This window comes from Drosophila subobscura, chromosome A, assembly GCF_008121235.1.
Source record: "Drosophila subobscura isolate 14011-0131.10 chromosome A, UCBerk_Dsub_1.0, whole genome shotgun sequence".
NCBI lineage: Eukaryota > Metazoa > Arthropoda > Insecta > Diptera > Drosophilidae > Drosophila > Drosophila subobscura.
Window position 1 is genome coordinate 19,454,098 of NC_048530.1, and position 22,226 is coordinate 19,476,323.

Genomic DNA, 22,226 nt, shown 5'->3' on the forward strand with positions numbered 1-22,226 from the left:
ACACCAACGTGTCGCTACAATGTTGAATAAGACAAATCATGTGTTTTTAATCAGGACAATGCACTGGCAGACATCACGGCGTAATTGCCATCCCATCTCTCTCTCTCTGATAAGCATGGAAAACAACTGAAACACAGCAGGATTGCCCTACCCTCTGTGTGTAGGCCCTTGGCATTGCATTGGTTTATGTATTTGCTTCATGTTGCTGTTGCCGCTGCCACATAGAGTTGCCGCTGCCCCTGCCACTGCCCTGTAGACTGTGCGGCTATCCCATGTTCATTTTGCATTGTGCCGTTCAGCGCAACGGACGTGTTTTGAGCGCGCTGGCCAAAAAACAGACCAAAAACCAAAAAAAGCAAATCAGACCAATAAACAATCACACAAACGTACACGCAACAAACAAACCGCAGCCAATACGACAAACTCTTTGAAGACGCAGTCAACTCCTTTCTTGCATTGATGTCCGCACCCAGTCGTCCCGCTGTCAAACAACTATAGCAACTTGAGTAGGTATATCCATATTTGCATTTCTATCTTGTTTTTAGTTTTACAATTTTTTACAAGTGCCAAAATGTTGTAACTGTGACATTTCCAACAAAGTTACCAAAAAAGTGCTGTAATTTGCAAACAAACTAAAAAAAAACCAACAGAAAGAAACCGCAAAATTAGCGAAAAGTTTGCAAGTGCCGCCAGTCGATTGAGGTGGGAGCGGGAGTGTGGGGCGGCCCCAAACGCTAAGAGAGAAAACAAACGTAAGGCAGCCAGACCCAAAGAGCAACACGAGCCGCTGACGCAAAAAGTATAGTATGAAGTAGAAAGAGCAAGTGTGGAAGAGTGTGGGTTACCAGGAGACGGAGAGTGCAATAGTGAAAGAGAGTAGCCAGTGCGTGCGCGGCGGCAAAAACAAAATGTGAGTGCAAAATAAATAACAAGAAAGTAAGCAAAAAAAACAACAGCGAAACAGAAACAAAAAATTAAGAAAATAAAAAAGCAAGAAAACTGATTCAACAACAAACACAAATACAAACAAAACTCTACAGCAAAACAAATCGAAAAGCTTTAAAATAACACACATACACACATGCAGATAAACTTATAGTAACAAGAGAACAAAAGAGGAGAGAATAAGAGAACATGATAGCGACAACAACGTGGTTCTGACTTCACATATGTACTTAATTCAAAGCATCGAAGTGAATGTACCCTTCAAGGGTTAAAAAACGAATTCCCTTAGTGTTTCTGTAAAAAAATGTTTGATGAAGTCATGAAAATGAGTATCCAAAAATTTAATTGTATATGTACATATAAACGTTTTCCAATGCAAAACTATCTTAATATCGTATGTACATACACTTCAGAGAGAGCAAATGCAAAGGGTATACCAAATGTTTCAGTCGAAATTAAAAAAATATTTTTAGTGTTGCATATCTGTCTCACTCTCTCTTTCTGGCTTTGTGTGTGTCACCAGAGTGCGTATGCTGTTGGTATGTGTGCGGGTCCCCCGCGTCTGCCTTGTGGTTTCTTCTTGCTCCTGTGACGCCCCCCGTACTGCATTTCTAGCATTGCCCGCACGAGGTAGAACAATCGACACAAAAACGAAAAATGGGCAAAATGCAAACGAGTGATGGTAGAATAGGGGAGGTACTGAGCAGGAGGATTCACCCGCATGCTTTTGCTAATTTTTAATAGTTCTATGACGTACATACATATGTATCTACATTCAAAGAAACATATGTACACATAAATTTCCCCTCTAATATTCTCTAAAAAAAAGCGTCGATAGAGGGAGAGGACCGTGCCATAAACATTTATTTGCTGCGCATAATTTCCAATAAATGTTTTTTTTTCTGTGGATTGCGAATACACTTGCATACACACACGGTTAATGTGTGTGTTTTTGTTGTATAGCGAGGAGTGGATTTACAGTGGTGTGCACAAATATAGTCACCAAACTAAGAAATATTTTGGGGTTTCATATTAATCAAGAACCTGAATGATTCTTCTGGATGTTTACATAAATACATAGCTATTTATGTACATACATACATAAGTTAACCAATTGAAAGCCCCGAACACCATTAAACCTATTCGGTTGCTCTGGTCTTTCGATGTACAAGAAAATAGAATACTTTAACAATTTAACACTATAGGGTCCGTATTCGGATGGCCATACCTGTATGTTGTTTTATTTTTGTGTTGGCCTGTTACCCCTGCACACACACACACACACATGCTCAATCTCACACGACGGAGAGAGTGCGTCGTTGGGCAGCGTTCTGGCGTCGTGAGAGCTTGCGATCGTATCAGTTTTTGTTGTGTGCCGTCGCTGCCTCCCCCTCTTTCTACCGCGGAGACGCTAATTGTAAGGTTGCTGCCGCTACCTCTGTCGCCACTACTGCTGCTGAGTCCGTCCTCCTCTGATAAAGCGACCTCGCCATTGCGCCTGCCTGGCTTACTACTTCTCTCTCTTTCTCTTTTTTGTTAGTTTTCTTTTCCTCGTTTTATTGCATTGGAAAAAAAGCGTGCAGAGCCAGGCGCGCAGCGCAAATCGAAGCTCACGTGAGACTCTGCTACCGCTCTTCTTTCTCCTACCCACCCCAGCCCATGGCTCAGGCATTGTATTTGTGCAATTAGCAGCGTTAGTGGAAGAGCGGCAGCGATTATGCAACGCAATTGAATGCTAAAGGAAACACAAAAAAAAAACACAAAATAATGGATACTGGAAACTTCAAAAAGCTCGTCGCAAGCAATGTACAAACACACATTCATATGAGTGCGTTTGTGTGTGTGTCTGATGGCAATTTCCGACTTAAAAACCAATTGGAAATTGAAATTCCTTGACAGGGACAAGCAGACCCTAAACGGTGAAGGGTGCAGTGTGGTGCGGGGCTAGGTGGATTAAAAACAAATTGAATATCGCGGCGGAACGTTTTTCGACATGTTGTATGCTTGAGGGGGTGGGTGGTAGGGCGATGGGAAAACTATTAAAGAATCACGCAAGACGCAGAACGCTGCTTGTACGGTTAAAAGTTTTGCCTCTCTCCTGTTCCCACCTCCTCTTTTTATTTATTTCTCTATTACTGTTTCGATACCCCTTTGAAGAAGAGGCATGATTGTTTTGACCAATATTTTGCAACACATTGAAGGAACCTTCTCCAGAATCGCATTGAGTAAACTCGTAAATGGGGTGGAATATTTTAGTTTGCCGGTAACAACCATTGATCTGAAAGGGTATCTGAAACTTTGATATCCTAGGGGTAGTCTAAATTTTCTATTAACTTTGCACCTCGCGAGCACATTGCGTGTGCGTGTGTCGTGCGTCTATGTGTGTGTGTGCTTTTTTTGAGAACCACCCAGGCCAGGCATCGGCATAAGACCTACTGCGACGTCTACAACAACTGAGGCGCTGTTTGTTGATTACATAAAAAATGAAAATAATTATGTACACTTTTGTATATTGTCAGGCACACCACACACATGCACAGATATATGTGTACTATGTAAAGAGAGAGAAAAAAAGAGAGAGAGTCACACACGTGTGCGTAAAACTCTACACAGATGCTGATGCAGATACAAATGGGTACGCGCGTATGCGTACATATGCACAAAGCACTATGCCAACACAAGTCATTCGACAACTTTGTGTGCGGTTGAGGCGATAAGATATGGCGTGGCAGCGACAGCAACAGCACCGACAGCAGCAGCGGCAACAGCACCAACAGCGAAATAGTGCGCAAAATGCAAACAAAAAACTTAAAAGTAGCAACAGCAACAGGAGACGACGACAGCCATTGCCCAGCCCCTGCCCTGTACCCGCCGACAACTTTGTTGGTTGTTATACAACAACAGAAAATGGAGCAGAACTCGGCATAAGCAGAAGCAGAAGCAGTAGATGAAGCAGCAGAAGATGCAGTAACAGCTGATCAAAGATGAGCTAACAGTGGAGATTTACAGTTGCAGTTGCAGTTGCATAGGGAGGCCGGCCCGGCCTGTTACAGCTGTAACATAGCAATATAGATGATGGGGGAAGGACAAGCAGCAGAGGAAAGATGTAGATAGCAGAATCACAGTAACAGTGTGACGAGAGTACAGGCGACAGAGCTTAAACGATAAATGGAGAACAGAAAGAGATGGCAAGAGATGTTGAGAATTACAAACAAACATCCATGGGGAAGCAGTAGGAAACTAATAATCAAAATAAAGTTGGATTTACTGTTATTGGCTATGTAAATATGTAGTAACTGTTTACAGTGGAGTGCGTCCTGTAATCAATTGTAACCGAATTTCAACAAAAGAGTTGAAACACTTTCTTTACACGAATACAAATTACAACAGATACAACATAAATTGTAGAGTGTTCCGAAAGTCAGCTCTTGAGCAGGATACTCTGGCAACTGCTTCGCTGGAGATACACACGTATGGGGAGGAGGGCGCCGCTGTTCATCTATTGGAATTACAATTGTTGTTCTCACAGCTGGGGCATTTTGTTATTTGTTGCTTCTCTTTTTTTTGTTTATCGAAATGGTATACGAGTACATACACAAATAGTAGGTACCCTATTTAAAATGCAAACCTTGATAATTTTCCGTTCGAGCTGTGTCATAACTAGTTGCCAACTATTTCTGTTTTTTCTCTCTCTCTCTCTCTCCCTTTGTCGTTCTGCTCTTCTCTGCTCTGCTCTTATTTCTATCAATTATCAATTCATCTATTTAACTAAATGTTTAACAAAAATAAACGCACACTCACATGCAGTCAGTCGGGTGCTCTTTGACTATGTTGTGCAGCATTGAACATTTGCGTTTGCTTCCAAAATGTGCTAATTAGTGGGAAACGTTTATCGCATTTGTGTGCATGTATGCATTTTTGGTTGTGTGTGTGTGTGTGTGTGTGGTTGTCAATTGGGTTGATTGAAGGGCAGCCCTGGCAAACAAATAAGGCAGGGAGTGGGTAATAAAAATGTTCTCTTGCTTCATTTCCCATTTGTTTGTTGAGCGTTTTCAATCATCACGCACGAATGGATAACATAATGTAAAAAATTCATTTGTGGTTAAATGTACAGATTATCTAGTGACATTTTTGTGGGTTGACAATTCAAATTTTGCGTGAAGAAAGAGACCGAGTGAGAGCTTGCGTTTGCAGCGAAGTTGTGTGGTACAATTGACTTCCATTCTTCCCTGCTCTTTCTCCTTTTTTCCTGTACTTCTCCCGTTTTATCCCGTTTCTCCTTTGCATTCCTTGAAATCTTTTTTCCAGCTTCATACATATTACGTATGCGCAACGATGATCGCTCTCTCTCTCTCTCAGTTTCTTATCAGCCCCTGCCTGAGACTTAGAAGCGAGTAAACAACGCTTTGTGCCCACATTGTATGTGTGTATATTTTTCTTGTTTATTTTTCTCATTTATTATATTTTTTTTCTCCCTTGCAAAAGTTGTGCTTTACCCTTTTGTTTTGTTTAGTTTCGTTTTGCGAGGAAAATGTGCTTTGTCTATATTTAGTTGTATTTAATTGCGGTTGACCCAATTTGTTGTTCTTGTAGCAGCGACACGATACCTCAAGAGTCGAGTGTAGTATGCCTTGTGTAATTGCTTATAGTAAAAAAAAACCAGAAAAAGAAAAAGAAGACTACTCTATAGAAGGAGAATGCTGTGGCTAGTGGAGAGGAGAGCAGAGAACGAGTCGAGACGAACACACGATGTGTTTATTTCTGTTGAATTCAATTGAAATTGAAATTTTAATGATCAGATTTGGCTTCGAGACGATATCACTTTGAACGGTACGAGAGTCGGTATAGGGTTTAGCGTGTGTGTGGGAGGTGGAAGCACTGAAGACAGAGAGAGAGTGCGCGCCTGGCAACAGATTTTTTAGTTTTTTGGGTGGTAGAGCGTAACGCAGTGCGCCAGACAGAGCAGGGCATTGGATAAACTTAAATGCCAAAGCAACAGCATACTAAATGCACATGCAAGCCGCATGACATGTATAGATGCAGAATGAACTACAATTTTGGTCACATGCCGCTGGTAACAAAGTGAAAGAAGCGAACAGGAACATTATAGTAAAAACCGGATTATGATCGACTAAACGACTGAAGACCGGAGTCTTACGAATTCTATACATTCCAAAGTTCATCAATTGTGTCATATTTCTTCTCGGAAAAGTTTATGTTTACTCCTTCAGCAGTTGCGTCTCACTCCGTCCCAGAATCCTATAACAAATACAAACTGTAAACAGTATTTAGCGAGGCGCAGTCGGTTCCAGTCTCGGGGAAAATATGCCTCGTCATGCCCAAGACTTACAATTTGTTATGATATTATTAGGTATTGCATTTTGAACCATTCGCTTGTGCGATTTATGCGCTTTTGCATTTTCGTATCGAGCGTCTCAGCTCCACAGATGAAGCCCGAGCGATTTGTGGGCAGGTCTTTGTGGGCTTTGGTCTTGCTTACGTGAAAAAACTACATAGTAAGTATGTTTATTTAAAGAGAAATGACTATCCAATGGAAGGTATAGGGTACATACAAGGTATATCCTTGCCGGTTCGGCACCTATTTTATTTTGGCAGCTTTTTTTCGATTTAGTTTTTCTTTGTTTTTGTTGTGTTTCCTCCTGTCATTTTCTGCTCTTGCTACTGTCTTCTCCTTTCTAGAAGCAGACTTCTCCTTTCGGTTGCCTTCTCCTCTTCTTTACCTTTCTTTTGCCTCCTCCTCTTCCCGCTTCTGAATTTTGAACGCATTCAAAAAGCCGGCAATCTTCATTTTTACGCTCTTTGCCATGCCTTGTCTTTTTCACTGCGCTTTTCTCTTGCTATGGGCCGCTCTCTTGCTGCTGGCTCTCTCCCTCTCTTTGTGCGTGCGACGGCACGGATGGGTATGGGTGATGAGGTCGTGACAGGGGGGTTTAGTGGGGGGAAAAAAGTTGTATAAATTTATTTTTATTTTCAACAAATACGAGCGACAATGCCGTCGTTGTTCAATTTTCCGCTGCTCTGCTAAAATTAAATATGGTTAAACGGCAACAACTGCATTCCCTCTCTCTCCCTCTCTTGCGTGTGCGTGTGTGTGTGTGTGTATATATTTCGGCTTCTTGTATTTCCTGCCTGCTCTGCTTGCGACCCCCGCTCTATAGCCCCCCTTGCCTGGAATGGGTGACGACGTGAGTGTGTGGCTGTCGCACGTGTCGATGGCGACGACGGTGTCGCTTGCGATATTGTTATACCCTTCCAGAAGCCATAATGATTTTTGATTAAAAAGTGTATTTGCAAACATATTAATAGAGGTTTACATGTAGAATCAATGGTGGAGTGGACCTCTGCCTCAACCCCAACTAACCCAATAGTCTCAGGGTCCAACCAAGTTCAACAAAAATATGGAAAATGCATCTGCAAAGGGTATGAAACGTTTCGGCTACCCTCAAAACTTTTCTTCCCATAATGTTGCTATTGCTTTTGCCTCATTTTGTTCGAGATTTCGATCAAAGCTCCTCCGATGTTGATTTTTAATTAATTTAATTATGCATTAATCAAGCACAGCCCGGTTTAGGTTTCTGTTGGTGTTTGTTTTTTTTTTTTATTTGATTATGCAAAAAGGCGACAAATGTTTGCCTAGGCAGGATGGTACTTGAAATACTTGAAATTTAAATGATTTCCATAATGGTTTATCTCATTTGGTTGAAATGCAATGATAATCGTAATTGCTGTGCAATTTATTTATTTATAAACATTCCGAATGCTATTTTTTTGTGACTCACTGCGTGGTCAAAGATTGTGTGAGAGCGGGATGAAAGGGGTGAGAGAAAGAGAGCTTTTGGTGACTGGTTTTGTTGAAGCCTAGCCCAAACAGCTGTTTGTTGTGCCCGCCTGCCTCTTTGTTGTAGTCCTTGTTTATGTTTTAGTAATGCTTAGTGGAGAGAGATGGGGGGGATGGAAACCGAAGAGAGAGAGAGATTTGTTTATGTTGTGAGTGTTTGCCAACGAAAGAGAGCTGTTGTTCACTTTTTCAATAAATGGCAATGTCATGCGCGAACGCTTCACACACGCTCCCTCTTTCGCTCGTATCTCGCTCTCTCTCCATCTCGCTCTACAAATCTTGTTTACGATGATTTGCTTTTGCCGGCTCTCTATCCCGCTCATTCACACACACACACTGTCCCAGCGCGCTTTGGTGTGTGCTTGTGTCTGCTTTCGAGTGTGTATGTGTGTGCGACCGACGCGGTCTTGGGGAATTTTTTGTAAATTGCGGCCGCACTCGCCGCCGCCTCGCTTCATTCGTTTGCCTGCTCGCGTGCCTTACGGTTCGAGATTAACTAAAATAATAAATAAAGACACAGAAATCGACACAAAAAGTAAATTGTATTTACGGTTTTTCTTTTGAGACTTACTGAGAGTGAATGTCGGACAAGCTTTGTGATGAAAATCAAAACGACATGCGGCTAATTTTTGTCTGCTAAATAAATGTATATATAAATGTTTTTTTTTTGACGTGATAGAAGGCGAGAGCTAATGAAAACGTGTACATCCCTGGAAGCGACAACAGAAACAGCAGCGGCAGTTTAAAGCAGCGCGGCGTCACAGCGAGCAGAAAAAGCAAAAGCAGTCAAAAAAATAAAACAAAGCAGCGAGCAGTGAGGAGCACAACCATAACAAGCAGTAGAACGCCTTGTATGGGTGTAGAAACAGCAGGAGAAGGAGGAGCAGAAGCAGGAACAGGAGCAGAGGTATGTGGAAGTAAAACAACGGCAATATCAGCAAACAACCGAAAAACAAACGGTGGAACATGAGAGAGCAATGGAGTGTAAAGGTAGTGGTAGGAGTGTGTGTCTGTGTGTGCGAGCAGAAAAAAACAACAAATATTGTGTGTGTAGGATGGGGAGCAAAAAGCATTTGCCGAGATTATAATGCTTAATTTTGGGAAATTCTTTAGCTCTCTCTTCATTTTAAAGTTTTTTTTCTACTTTGTACGAGACGATTTCATAATCAAGCAACTAAATGGCACGCGGCAAAAGTGTAAAAATAAAAAAATAAAACCTATAGGCAAAGAAACAACAAACAAAACAAAAACCACCAGTTAAAACAACAACAACAACCGAGCAGCAAAGAAAAACCACGTTGAAATTGTGGACAGCGACGTCAGTGCTAAGCGTTAGCGTCGCGTCGCTCTCCTCTCTCACTCACTCACTCTCCTCTCTCTCTATCTATGTCTCTCGCCTGCTTGCCAGCCATGTGTGTGCGCTCCAAGCCAAGCAGTTCCATATTCCACATCAACTGTGATGTGTGCAAATAAAAGTACAGTGAAAGCTTGCCTTGCCAGAACGTTTTCTCTTTGTTGGAATGTGAGGGCAGCTGTTGAGCGGACCGCTGAGTGTCCACTGTGCATGATGGTGGAATCCTGCTCAAAAGTGATAATAAAATCATAATCATGAATAATTATTTTTAAAGCCACCACTACACGTTGATGGTGATGTGGTATGTGCAGAGGGGCAAAGAGTCGGGGGATTTGACTTGTGTGACACACTAAAAGTGCTCCCGCTCTCTCGCTCTTTGCGTTCTCCCGCGCCCATTCATTTGGTCGCTATCTCTATCTCTCTATGTCTAGCCACGCTTTGTCTCGCTTCAACATGAACGCGTGAAAAGCAGTTTTGTTTTTCAAAATATATGCAAAGATTGGTCGCTCGTTCTGGTGGGGGGGTGGGGTTGAATGTTGTAGTGTGGTGAGAGAGGAACAGTGGGCAACAATTATAAACGCCAAAAGCGTTTTTCTAGCGGCCTTGTTGCGTTTTTTTTTGTCTGTGTATGCATGCATACATGTTTAACATTTACTGTATGTGTCTATGTGTGTGTGTGTGTGTGTGTGTGTGTGTGTGTGTATTTGTGTTATTTATTTCTAGCTCTCTTTTTCTATGGTCTCTTTTGTACATAGTTTTATTTTTTGTTAAAAATATACACATTTTCCGATTTGTACATTCTCTAATAATTCTATATTTTGTTGTTGGATTTTCCACTTTGTTTTATTTTATAAATTTGTACTCTCATTTTTTAGCGGTGTTCTTGTTGTTTTTATCTCCTCCGTTCTTAATAGTTTTTCTTTTTCGCTTTTCGATGAGGCGTATACGTAATGTGCAGGGAAAAATACAGAGAGAGAGACATCAAGAGAGAGAGAGAGAGACCGAGAACAGACATACGTCAGGGGGCATTACGTATACGCCGCGTGGTTCGTCGCCATCGTAACATTTGTTTTACTACCTCTTCCCCTCCGACGCTTCTACATCGTTTCTGTTATGTCTAGAGAAAATTCTTGAATATTTAAAGATGTAACCCAAAAATTGGTCTTATCTAAAAAAAAATTCAAAATCCGAGCGAAATATTTACAATGAAAATTCAACAGTAATTGAAGTTAAAAAAGGTTATTGGAAAACTCTTAAACAATGTTCCTAAATCCCCAAGAGTTATGATGAAATAGATTTTGTTTGAAAATAATTTCAGAAATATTTGTTTATATTTCATCAATGCCTCACACAAATAGAGGTACGCAGAGAGAATGCAGTAGAAAGAAAGAGGGCGGGAGAGAGAGAGAGTAAGCTCGCGAAGAAAGAGAGAGCATTGAGTGCTGCCGCTATACTTTTTTGCAGTACATACTCTCAAAAAATGCTCAAGCAGATGTTGTTGTTGTGTTTCTCTTTCCTTTTGATTCTTGTTTCGTTTTAGCTTTTTGTTGCTGTTCTTTCTTTATGTTGTTGTTGTTGCTATTGTTGTTGATGCTTTTGTTGGCTGTTTTGGTTGCTATTCCACTTTCTGTTGCCTGTTATCTTGTTGATGGCCGGAAGTATACAAAAGCTTTTCGGCGCTCTCTTACGCCCGCTCTCTCGCTCTTTCTTTCAATCTCTCTTTTCTTGTTACGTGAAATGTTTGGAAAGCTGTGGCAATAATTTTTGTTTTGTGTTATTTTTATACGAATGTTTTTATAGAACAAAAAGAAAAGCAAAAGCAGCATATTTACGGAACAAAGAAATTAAATTAAAATATAATTCAATTTAATTTACGATTTCGCTGTTTTTTTGTTTTGTTTTCTGCAAAAGGCACAGCAGAAAGCCGGCATCAAATACATTTCTCCCCCTCTCTCTCTATGTCTCTATCTCTCCTCTCTCTTTTGCATATTTTGTTGATTTTTGTTGTTTTGTTTGATTGTTTTTGATCATCATATTTCTCACGCTCCTTTACATTCGTTGTTATTTATTGTATTTAAAGAGGAAGCCACTCATTTAACATTTTCTCCATATAGATTTTCACATCCATACCTCTATGTCTCTGTCTCGCACTCCCTCTCTAAATGTATACCTCTCCTTCTCTGGCTTTTCAATTGGGCGACAATTTTCACAACAACAAAAATCATGCTGGCTGTTGGTCACTATGGAGGGGTGCAGAGAAGTTGCAGCAGGGCAGGATGATCAGTTGCACGATGATTACACGCAGTTTTTTATTTTGTACAGTGGTGTCGAAGCCAGGTATTACGATGGCGCAGGGTATGCCATGCGTGGGTACTGCTTGACCAAGGGAGAAAAAAAAAAAGTGATGAAATAACTGCATTGCTGCACCATAACTGTCTTGGTTATGGGAAAGCCAGTTTGATAGGGTATCAAGGGTGAGCTAGTGATAACCACAATCAGCCATTTGCAAGTAGTTTGTTTATTAAAGGATGTCGTGGAGAGGCTGCAAAAGTTATTTGCAGCTACAGCGGCATCTCTTGCTAATAATAGACAGTGTGTATCCTTAAGGTCAAAGGTTACGTTCCTTCCAGATGGGGGTGTTATGAAAAGGTCATGTCTATGATACTTTCTGGTTTTTTGGCGAGAGCTTTCCCCCTTGGCTTAGAATGCTCATTATATTGCATATACATAGCATACACTTGATGCCTTCGTATGTATGCATGTGTGTGTGTGTGTGTGTGTGTGTGTGTATCTGGATGAATCATCATTCCGTATGAACATCATCAGCAACGGCCTCATCCAGTGGCTGGCCTGGCTGGCGTTTCATTAGCGATTGTTGTTTATGTTCTTTATTTTGTGTGTGTTTTTTAGCAAGCAGCACACATACGCTCAGGTACAGTTATCGCCATGTGCTGCTTGCTTTCTTGCTGCTGCCTGTTTCTACAGTTTGCGGCTAATTGGGGGAGAGTCACCATTAGAAGAGTGCCACCAAAATGCAAGTGTTGCCTCATTTCCTCTTCCTTCTCCTTGCTTCCTTTCACCTCGCTTCTCCTTCGCACACTTGTCCTTCCCACACACTCGCAACACTCCCATTCATCCTTGCGCCCACTTATCCTTGTATTCCATCATTCTATCCACTGAACAACTGACTGACATTTGTGGGTGGCAGCTCTCCTCCCGTTGACATTTAAAGCAGCTGCTGCTGCTGCTGCTGCTGCTGCTGATTCTTCTTTCCACTGCTTCCTCTCCTGCTTTCCAACTGCTTGCCAACACAAAGGTCTGCAGGTCACAGAACATTTGACGTTTCTAGAACGTAAAATGTGACTAGGTGGCGTCGGCGTCTCCTCCTAATCTCCACACAGCCAAAACAAGAAACGTACAAGAGAGAGAAAGAAAAGGCAAATAATAAACAAAATAAAATCAGAAGAGAAAATAAAGAGCGGCTCACAAGGCCTTCCCCGCTCTCTTTGGAAAACAAACAAAAAAGATAAACAACAGAGCAAATGCAAAAGGAAAGAGAGCGTGTTGTGTTACGGCATTTAAGAGAGCGAAGTGTATCGGCTGCGGCCTGTGTATCGGAACGTCATGCAAGCGGCTACCACAGTCTGTTTGTTTTTACATGTGGCTGCCTATGTGTGTGTGTGTCTAACAAATAGTTGCAGTTGTGTTGTTGTCTCTAAGCGGCCATATTTGCTAATTAATTATGTCAAAGGCAGCCATAGCCATAACTCGCCCCTCTCCGGTTAAATACACCTCTCTGATCCCATTCCACCTCACGTTTTCACACCACCCCACACACAGACACTGCTCTTCGCATTGGCCTGTCCTCACAAAAAACCACGTTGTTCCAAAGTGTATTAAATACAAGGTGAGGCCTTTTCGAGAGCGCTCTCATTAAAGTCAAACAATTTTCTTTGTGTCTCATTCGTACAGAACAGAAGAGAGAGACGGGAGACTCTCGGAGCACCTTTCCATCGCTCCTATTTCCCCCCACCATCCCACTTTTGTCTTGCAAAAATGTTTAGAATTGTTTATACATTTTGTGTTGGTTTTGCCGCTAGTTTTTATTGTTGTTGTTTTTCCAGCAGCAGCAGCAAAACAAAGTTGCCAAGACAACGACGTAAACTTTCGAAAATCGGTTAAGGAAGGCCAGCTTCAGAGGCCGAAGCTCTTGATACACTTGCGGCTTGATCCTATACGATAAACTCACTCCATATAAAAGACTGAAATGGTTGATATTTTCTGCATTGCAAAGTCGCAAATACTTCGCTTAGCAAAGGTATGAAAAAACTGCGTCGCAGCGTTGCTCCCAGAGCCTTGTCTATTTATTTGAGACGCCACTGTAAGGTGGGAGAGACGGCACAGCGTTGCGACGCCAGTTTTGGAGGTCGTCGTAGCCAGTAGCAGAGGTAGCGACAGCGACAGTGCGAGCTTTTTATTCGTTTTTGTGCTCTTCTTATTGTTGTTTCCCTGCTGCTATTGCTTTGTGCGTTTCGTTCTCATTCTCTTTCTCGTTTGTTGTGGCGCGCTTTATTGTTGTTGCTGCTGCTCTTTGCACATGCAAAACAAAAACGAATATTGAGAGACGAAGAAGACCAACTAACGGCATGTCAAAGTAAATTTCTTTGCCGGACATTTTTTAGTGTGTTTATTTTGTTGTATTATTTGTTTTTGTTATACCCACATACATACATACATGTGTATGTTTGGTCTTTGCTGAAAATCAATAAATAATAATACACTTTGTTGGCTGCCACCTCGGCACCGCACTAAATTCCCCATGCCACCCATAGTACCGTGTCGCCGCTTGCCTAACAGCAAAAAAGTTGGCCCAAAAAGGGCAAATGAATATTTAAGTTAATTGCAAACTGCGCTTTAGGGGGTTCAATGAATATTAGATGAAATCAATTGTTGGATGAATAAATGGAATGAAGCAATTATTGATTGCGGGGTTATTGGGTATTGTTGAAGGACTTAAGACTGACTGAAAGGATGGAGAGAGAATAAACTAATGATGAATGAAGGATTCATTTGCTCTCTCACTTTGCCCATCGCATTGGGGTGCATTTTTGTTTTGATTTCTTCCGTGATGTCTTGAAATGCAATGTGAGAGCAGCTTGGGTAAAAGCAGGAGAATATGTAAAAGTGAGGTTAATGAGGTGGGGATGAATGCATGAATGAAATACTAATCTTTGGACTCGCTCTTTGATTTATTGTCGTTTCTGTTACATTTTCATTTGCTTCTATTACTCTTCGAATGCAAGCGTAGAAAAACAAACTATAGCCAAAGCCCAAAACGCACACACATGAACAGCCATGAACACACGAAACTAAAATGAAAACTGCTGATAAGATAATCCACTAATCACTCACACATGCCAGCCAGCGGAGGCGAGGCAGCAGGCACAGCACTAGGCATAAGGAGTGACTGAGTCCGAGAGAGACAGAGAGAGAGAGCGGGCATGGCAGGTGAACCCTTGCAGTCAGACAGAGCGCGCTATTAGCTTCAAGCGACGCGACTCGGGCTTGTGGGTGACGTCGCCGACGTTGTTGCTGCCCTGCCGACGCGTCATAAAACGGCACAAAAAGCTAACACGCGTAAACAAGCAAAGCAGCAATAAAATGGCAGCGACAAACGAGAGAGCAGCAGCAGCAGAGATAGTCAGACAGAGATAGCCAGAGTGGGAGAGCAGAAGTGAAAAGCACACAGTCGCGGTCAAAGTAATTGTAACAGTCAGAAAGAGATGATAGGTTGAAAAATCCGTGAAATGTTTGGTATTGACAATCTTTCAGAGTGTCTAAAAATTGTGTATTCGAAAAGTGTGTGCTCTTTCAGCAGCGGAACTATTCGTATGTCCGCTGCTGTTTGAACACACTCGCGTACATTCGTTGTACGTGTGTAACAATGCGCAGCAAAGTAGGCAATCAATGCTGTGTGAAGGACGTTCGTTACAACAACAACAACAACAACCGATTGTGTCTAGTCACGCTCACGACATCCATTTAATGACTGTCTCGCCGCAAAGTGCAGCAACATTGATAATTTCGTCAAATCAATCATTATATCATCAAAATGGCTAAAAATACTCGATGAAATGATGTTCATGTCTGAGCGAAGTGATTTATCCAAAGAATTTTAGGTTTAACGATGAGACAATATCTTCCAGATACAGTCGAGTGAGCACTCATGATCGTTCCATGATGATGATCTGAGTCAGTCTATGGGCCTTACTATTCTTGCTGAAATAATAATGAAAGCACAAGCATTTTGTCTTTGATTTCTTCGTCTTAAAAACTGTTTATTTACCCGCCTCCACGCACGATATTTGCTTTTCGTAGCTCAGAAGGAATCGAGGTGCCCTTTCGATTATGGGAAATTTGTGTATGAAACTTAATTTTGAGGCTTACTACAAATCAATTCTTACGATTCTTAGTTCCTCACTAATTTGTTGACCTCTCTCTCTTGCAGCATGTCCACAGATAATCCCGCACAGCTGCTGACCACGCGGGATCTTGGCCAATTGCGTGGCCATCTACAGACGACAGCAGCGCCAGCGTCGGCACCAAGTGCCGTACATGGATACCGCAGCGTAATCCCCCCACCTATCAGCACCTCAGCAACAGCAGCAGCACCAGTAGCAGTAGCATCAACAGCAGCACCAGTATCAACAGCATCTTCCATAATATCAGCAGCAGCAGCGCAAGCATCATCATCCACCACGAGTACCAGAAATAGCAGCAGCATCAATCACGGAGGTGGCAACATGCAGGCCACCAGCTCAAAATATGTCGTCCTCCAACCGAACCACAACGGCGGCTTCACCGCCTACGACAGTAGTGCCACAGCAGTCGCTACCACGCCCACGGGCGGTGGTGGCGCTGGAACGGGTGGAAATATTGTACTTTTAGCCGCCGAGCCCCTGGAAATGGGTTCGGCAGATGCATTGGCCGCCGCTGCAGCGGCTGCAGCGGGAGCGGACGATGGAGAGCTGCGCTCCTTGTCGTGGCTGAGCGACAGCAATCTGATCAAGGGGATTGTCACGAGCAGCGGGGCCACAACGGCCGCATCGCAGGCCAAACGGGCAGCAGCTGTGGCCCTCAAGGCTCCTGCGGCAGTCTGCCATGTCGGCGATCTCATTGAGGAGCTGCCGGCGTGCAGCATCGATATGGCGGAGACGGGCGAACAGCAGGGGACGCCGGGAGGCGTCTACAGCACCACGACAGTGCACAAGGGACCCAGCGGCACCACCACAGTGGTGGAGTACAAGGCCGCCAAAGCGACGACGACGACGGCCACAAGAACAAGCTACATGCCTGTGGTGGTGACCAGCAGCAGTAGCAGCAACGCACCAGCAGCAGCACAAGCCACAATTTCGCCCGCCAAGCAGCAGCCTCAACAGCTCTATGTGACCAGCAATGGGACGGGTGCAACAACATTCAAGACCTCCTCCCCCACATCCATGGCAACGGTTTCCGTTTCGTCCGCAGTGCCGTGCTCCCCAAATAATAACAGCAGCAACCACCACAATACAACCACCCACCATCCCCACAAGAAATATTTGCGGGAGAAGATGAACGTCCATGTGGACCATAGCAACCATGTGGCCTCCACAGTGACGGTGGTCAGTTCGCCCGCATCCTCCAACAATTCATCGCTTAGCTCCACGTCCACCTCCGCATCCGCATCCGCTTCCTCCATGTCGGTGAATGGATCATCGGGTGGCAGCAATGGGGCCGGAAATAGTCCAGGCCCCAAGGCAACCAGCAGCTATACGACCGTTTACGAAACGGTCAAGTTCTCTGGCGCTGGCACAATGCCCTGGAATACAAGCAGCAGCAATCCCAGTAGTAGCAACAGCAACAGCAACAGACAGCACCTGCCCGAGCATTCGACGCTGATAACCACAACGGGATTGATCACAGCCTCGCCCCTGACGGGTGGCTACAGTTTTGTGAATAATCTCGCCGGTTCAACGCATGTCATGTGAGTATCTCAAGGATCTCCGCCTCTTCGTTGGCAGTCCATAAAAATAATCTCTCTGTCTGTTTGGTTTTTTGGCAGTTCTTCGACTGCACCAACGGAGACGACCCTGGGAGGAGGTGGCAGCATCTACTACACAAATGCCACGCCAATGCAACAACAGCAGCAGCAGCATCTCCAACAGCAGCAGCAACAGCAACAGCGTGGCATGCATGTGTCTGTGTCGCCGCCACCGCCGCCCATCAATGCAGCAATGGGGAATCATAATGGATCTGGTTTGAATCTGCGCAGTCCCAATAGCTACAGCAGCTACGAGAACGAGGACTCGCTGAAGGAGTTCGATATGACAGTGAACTCCAGGATGCACACCAGTACGCCCCAATATGTGGTATCGGCACCCAAGAACACCAGCTACAGCAACAACGCCAACAACACCAGCAACGGAGCAGGAGGTGGTGCAGGAGCAGGCAGCACACCGCAGAAGCAAAAGCATCCCAACAATGTGCCATACGATCCGCTAGTGCATACAAACAACAAGCCGCCATATAGCTTTAGGTGAGCGATCCCAGTGAACTTCTCTTTTAGATTCGATTCTAAATTGATTTCCAAATTGTCCCTGCAGCTCCCTCATCTTTATGGCCATTGAGGGCTCGAACGAGAAGGCGCTGCCTGTGAAAGAGATCTATGCATGGATTGTTCAGCACTTTCCATACTTCAAGACGGCCCCCAATGGCTGGAAGAACAGTGTGCGTCACAATTTGTCGCTCAACAAGAGTTTCGTCAAAGTGGAGAAGGCGCCCAATATGGGCAAGGGTTCGTTGTGGCGCGTGGAGCCGCAACAGCGTCAAAATCTCATCCAGGCCCTCAATCGGTCGCCATTCTTTCCGAATTCAGCGGTGGACAAGATCAGCACATCGCTGAAGAGTCCCAGTGGACAGGGCGCAGCCCAATCATCCGGCGGATATGATGTACTTGATGGAGTGGCTGCCGGCGCCGCCGCCGCTGCCTGTGGCAACTCTACGGCTCCAGTGGCACTGGCCACACCCACGAAAAGCAATGGCCTGGTGCTGGCCAACGGTGGTGCTAGTCAATCGGCCGCCATGCCAACCAGTCCACTGTCGAGCGCTGGCGGCGGAGGAGCCAGTGCCAGTCATGCGCGTGTCGATCCTAAGCTGTTTCCCTACTTGTCCAAGGCCTTCCGCAAAATCCGCGAAGATGGTGGACCGCCCACGCGCCAGCTGCTCCTCGGCGATGTCTACGATGACGATGTATCGGCCGACTATGCGGGTAACCAAAACCACAACAGCAGCAGCAACGGCAATGGCAGCGGCAGCGGCAGCGGTACCGGTGGCAGGTACATTTATGTGGGCAACGGAGGTGCGGCTGCTGCTGCTGCTGCTGCTGGCCCTACTGCCAATGGGGATGGCATTAACTTTGAGCGCTTGGCGCGCGATTGTGGAGCGGACAGCATGGACGATGTGCACGCTGCGGCGGCCATGCTCTTCCTCAAACACGGACCAAAGGCCTTCACCGAGTCCTTTCAAAATGGGTAAGCCAGCAAACCGGACAAAACGTAGAGTCTCCTCCTCTACCCTCATGTGTCCTTGTCTCTCGCAGGGCTCCAGTGATTACGAGTTCGCCCAGCGAGGATCACACTTATTCCGCTGGCGGCAATAGCAATGCGGATAGCGGCGCCTCCACACCTCTTATGAATGGCAATATTCTGGCGGGGCAAACACCCGCCCAGATGCAGCTTCAGGCTCAGGCCAATGCCGGCGGTGGATCGGACAGCAATTGCGCCAGCTCCGATGCGGCCTACGACAGCAGCGAGGAGAAGTGAGTCTCGTAGTGCATGGCGAGCGGGATCCTTGAATCAAGCTAATTCTCTTCCCTCTTCTCCACAGTCACAACATTACGCCCGAGGAGTTGGCCGATCAGCAGCGACATCGTGATGGTGTCGACGCCTTGCTCTCACTGTCGCGTTCATCCATCGTTGAGTGCGGCTCGGTGGCCACCACGCATTATCACAGCAACGGCAGCAGCGGCAGCAGTCACGGCTCGCCACACAAGCGCCCCTCCAGCCACAGTCTCGAGGAGGATCACGAGCACCACCTCCTGCAACAGTACCAGCCACTGTTGTCGTCCACACCACAGTCTGTCTACTCGAATGGCAGCGGCAGCAAGATGGCACTCCTCAGCAGTGCCGCCGCCAATGTGGCGTTGGCCCAACAGCAGCAGCAGCAGCACCAGATCCACCAGATGCAACAGCAGCAGCAGCAACATCAGATGCAGCAGCACCAACAGCACCAGCAGCACCAGCATCAACAGCATACAGAGCTGTTTGGCAGCGTGAATGGCAGCTACTTGGCTGGAGGACAGGCAGCCATGTTGCCCCAACATCTCACTGCTGCGATGGCCAATGCTGCGGCAATAGCAGCGGCAGCGGCCAAGAATAAGGTGAAGCCTGTGCGTGGATTGCGTACAAAGATCAAGCGCAAGTCCGCATGGATGCGGTGAATGTGGCGACAGGCCGGAGGCCGGCGGAGGACAGTCTCCTAACCCCTCCACAGCCACTAGCATGTCCCCTCAATGGCCACGTACCCTGTGTTGTTGTCTCTTTCTAATTGCAAATTGTTCAAATAAGAGCATTTAGTCGTAAGATTTAACAGATTCCTTCGCCACCTCGCCCCCTCAACCGTTCTTCTCCTTTATTTTGAATGTGTGTGCTACTCCTTTAATCCTTGTGTTTGTTATACAAATTTATGACTATTTTTTGATAGGTTTTAGTTTAGTTTTTAAACGTCTTTTGGACTTGATTCCGGTCCTCGATTGCTGGCCATTTCATCAATATTTGACAATTATTTTATGCGATTATACACACGCACACACACACACACACATCATCTATGGGAAGTAACAAAATTGAAACCGTAACGAATTCTAATTAAATTGTAACTTATATAATTATAAATATCTTTTGCTTCCCGGCTTTTTTTTTTAATCTTTTTTTTACTTGTTCAAAAATGTTTTTACAAATAGGTAGAAAAGTGATTTGAATCGAAAAAACTGTAAATTGAAAATCAAAATTTTAATGTTATTTCAGGAGAATATTATTTTAAGCTTTTGCTAAAAGTGTAGTGTAGCATGTGGAACCCACCCGCAAGAACCTATTTTATTATTTAAGTGTACAGCCCTTGATCTTTTCGGCTTTGTTTCATAATATCCAGCGTATCAGAGGGAGAGACAGAGTGGCAGGCAAAGGGACGGTTAACGTTATATCAAACGACAGACAGACAAAGGAAACAATCACAAAAATTCATTTAAGTAGGAAAATCCTTAACAAAATAATGAAACGAGAAACCACAAAACAAAACAAAACAAAACAAAAAACAAAAAAATTGTAAAACAAAGAAAGCAAATAAACACACAAAAGGCAAGAAATTGTAACAAAAAGAGCAAGTAAGAACTTGTACAACAAAGGAGAAAGCTAAAACAAAGCATAAAATTTGTAAAAAGAAAAGCAAAAAGAAGAAGAGAGTTGTACAAAAAAGAGAGTATGAAATTGTAAAAAAAGCAAAAGAATGCAAACCATAAAAATTGTAAAACAAGGAAAAAAGGCAGAAACAAGAAAGCAAACAATTTTATACTAAGAATAACAACAAAAGTAAAGGTAAAAAGAATTATTTTTAAAGTTTTTGTTTTCTGCTGTAAGCAAAATGTTTTCTATGCAAATAAGAATCATAAACACACAAACACAGACAGAGACACACATGAATGGAAAACTACTTACACGATCTATAAATACATTTATACATATATATAATATAGAAGAGAGAGAGAGAAAGAAAGAGAAAGAGTAATACATAAGCAGGAAGCCCAGACACACTTAGCGCCTTACGAATCGAGTCCTTAGCAAAAGTTGAATAAGAAGTAACGAGATCTGTGGAGAATTGTTCGAGCTGCTTTGTTAAACGGACGATGCGATCAATATACAGTTAGGTATATGCCATGTACACTATATACTGCTAGAACACACCCAACACGACGACGGCACTCAAGAAAACAAAACAAAAATGTTAAATCAAAGATATTTAGACATAAGTTGAAGCCACAAAGCAAAAGCGAAACCCTAGTTAAGTTAGGCCACCAATCCCATGCCCCATGCCCCCTTCCCACTGCTCCCCCTCTACCCACTAATGGTTACGTAGTTGAAATGCTAAAAGAATTGTTAATCAGACTGTAAGCAGACTTTAGTTGAAATCAGGACCCTCTGCCCCCTCTAAATCAGAGCCTAGAGCGGAATGTGTATATACCCGAGAAATGCCTCGAAAGAGCCGCCGTTGAAACGATGCTGCAATCTATGCAAAAACATAAAAAACATAAACACAAATCCTATATACATATATATACATACATCTGTGGAAACCAAGAAATACTTATTACCATATAAATATATCTATATATATATATATGTATATGAAAAGAACAGAGGAGGGACGAGAACTGGACAAAGACGCCCCAAGTGTATACACTTCATGTACCTTTTTAGCAAAGAAAAAAGAAAACGAAACGAAACGAGAAGAAAAGAAAAGCAAAGAACGCATTATAAAGTTATATAATTAAACTTAAAACTAAAAACTAAAACTTAAACTGAATGTTGATGTCAAAGAAACCAATCTGCTAGTTGTTGCAACAAAAAGAACCACAAACAAAACTGAAACAAATGTTGAAATGTGTTTTGTTTGCTCAAAAATCTTAATATTAAAACTCTTTTTTTTTATATTATTATTATTACTATTATGTTTTAGTTTAATTATGCTAGAATGGCCGTGAAGCGCATGTGTTGAGGATAGTGGCAAGGGCAAAGAGGAGGAAAAAAAACATCAAAATGATTGTAAAATCTCCGAGCCGAGCCGAGCCCAGGCACACCATACGATGCCATGCCCACGCGAAAGACAATCGCCGCCCGAATTGTTGTCGTTTTTTCGCCTAGGTTGAATACAGTTGACAGTTCTAAATACATAGCTCTAGGACACACAACAGCCTAC

General features: G+C 43.7%; 2 protein-coding genes across 7 annotated transcripts in view; one reads left to right on the forward strand and one right to left on the reverse strand.

Annotated features, from left to right (window-relative positions):
• The first annotated feature begins 269 nt into the window (after positions 1 to 269).
• LOC117903279 (mucin-19) lies at positions 270 to 20,577 on the forward strand. 6 transcript variants are annotated; one of them, XM_034815187.1, is made up of 7 exons: positions 270 to 506; positions 8,484 to 8,711; positions 15,667 to 17,181; positions 17,260 to 17,733; positions 17,801 to 18,727; positions 18,796 to 19,014; positions 19,083 to 19,695. In XM_034815187.1, the coding sequence occupies exons 3-7, from the start codon at positions 15,668 to 15,670 to the stop codon at positions 19,693 to 19,695; spliced, it is 3,747 nt and encodes a 1,248-aa protein (XP_034671078.1). In that variant the 5' UTR covers positions 270 to 506; positions 8,484 to 8,711; position 15,667. The 6 variants fall into 6 exon arrangements, with proteins under 6 accessions (XP_034671078.1, XP_034671080.1, XP_034671079.1 ...); XM_034815191.1 differs by lacking the exon at positions 270 to 506 and having other exon boundaries at positions 8,258 to 8,711; positions 19,083 to 19,473; positions 19,504 to 20,577; XM_034815193.1 differs by lacking the exon at positions 270 to 506 and having other exon boundaries at positions 8,258 to 8,711; positions 19,083 to 19,423; positions 19,611 to 20,577.
• Positions 12,370 to 22,226, reverse strand: part of LOC117903278 (homeobox protein cut) — a 90,203-nt gene continuing 80,346 nt past the window's right edge. Inside the window, exon 8 of the mRNA XM_034815182.1 lies at positions 12,370 to 12,420. Coding sequence (XP_034671073.1) covers positions 12,385 to 12,420 — 36 coding nt within the window. The 3' untranslated portion in view covers positions 12,370 to 12,384. The remainder of the gene's footprint in view (positions 12,421 to 22,226) is intronic.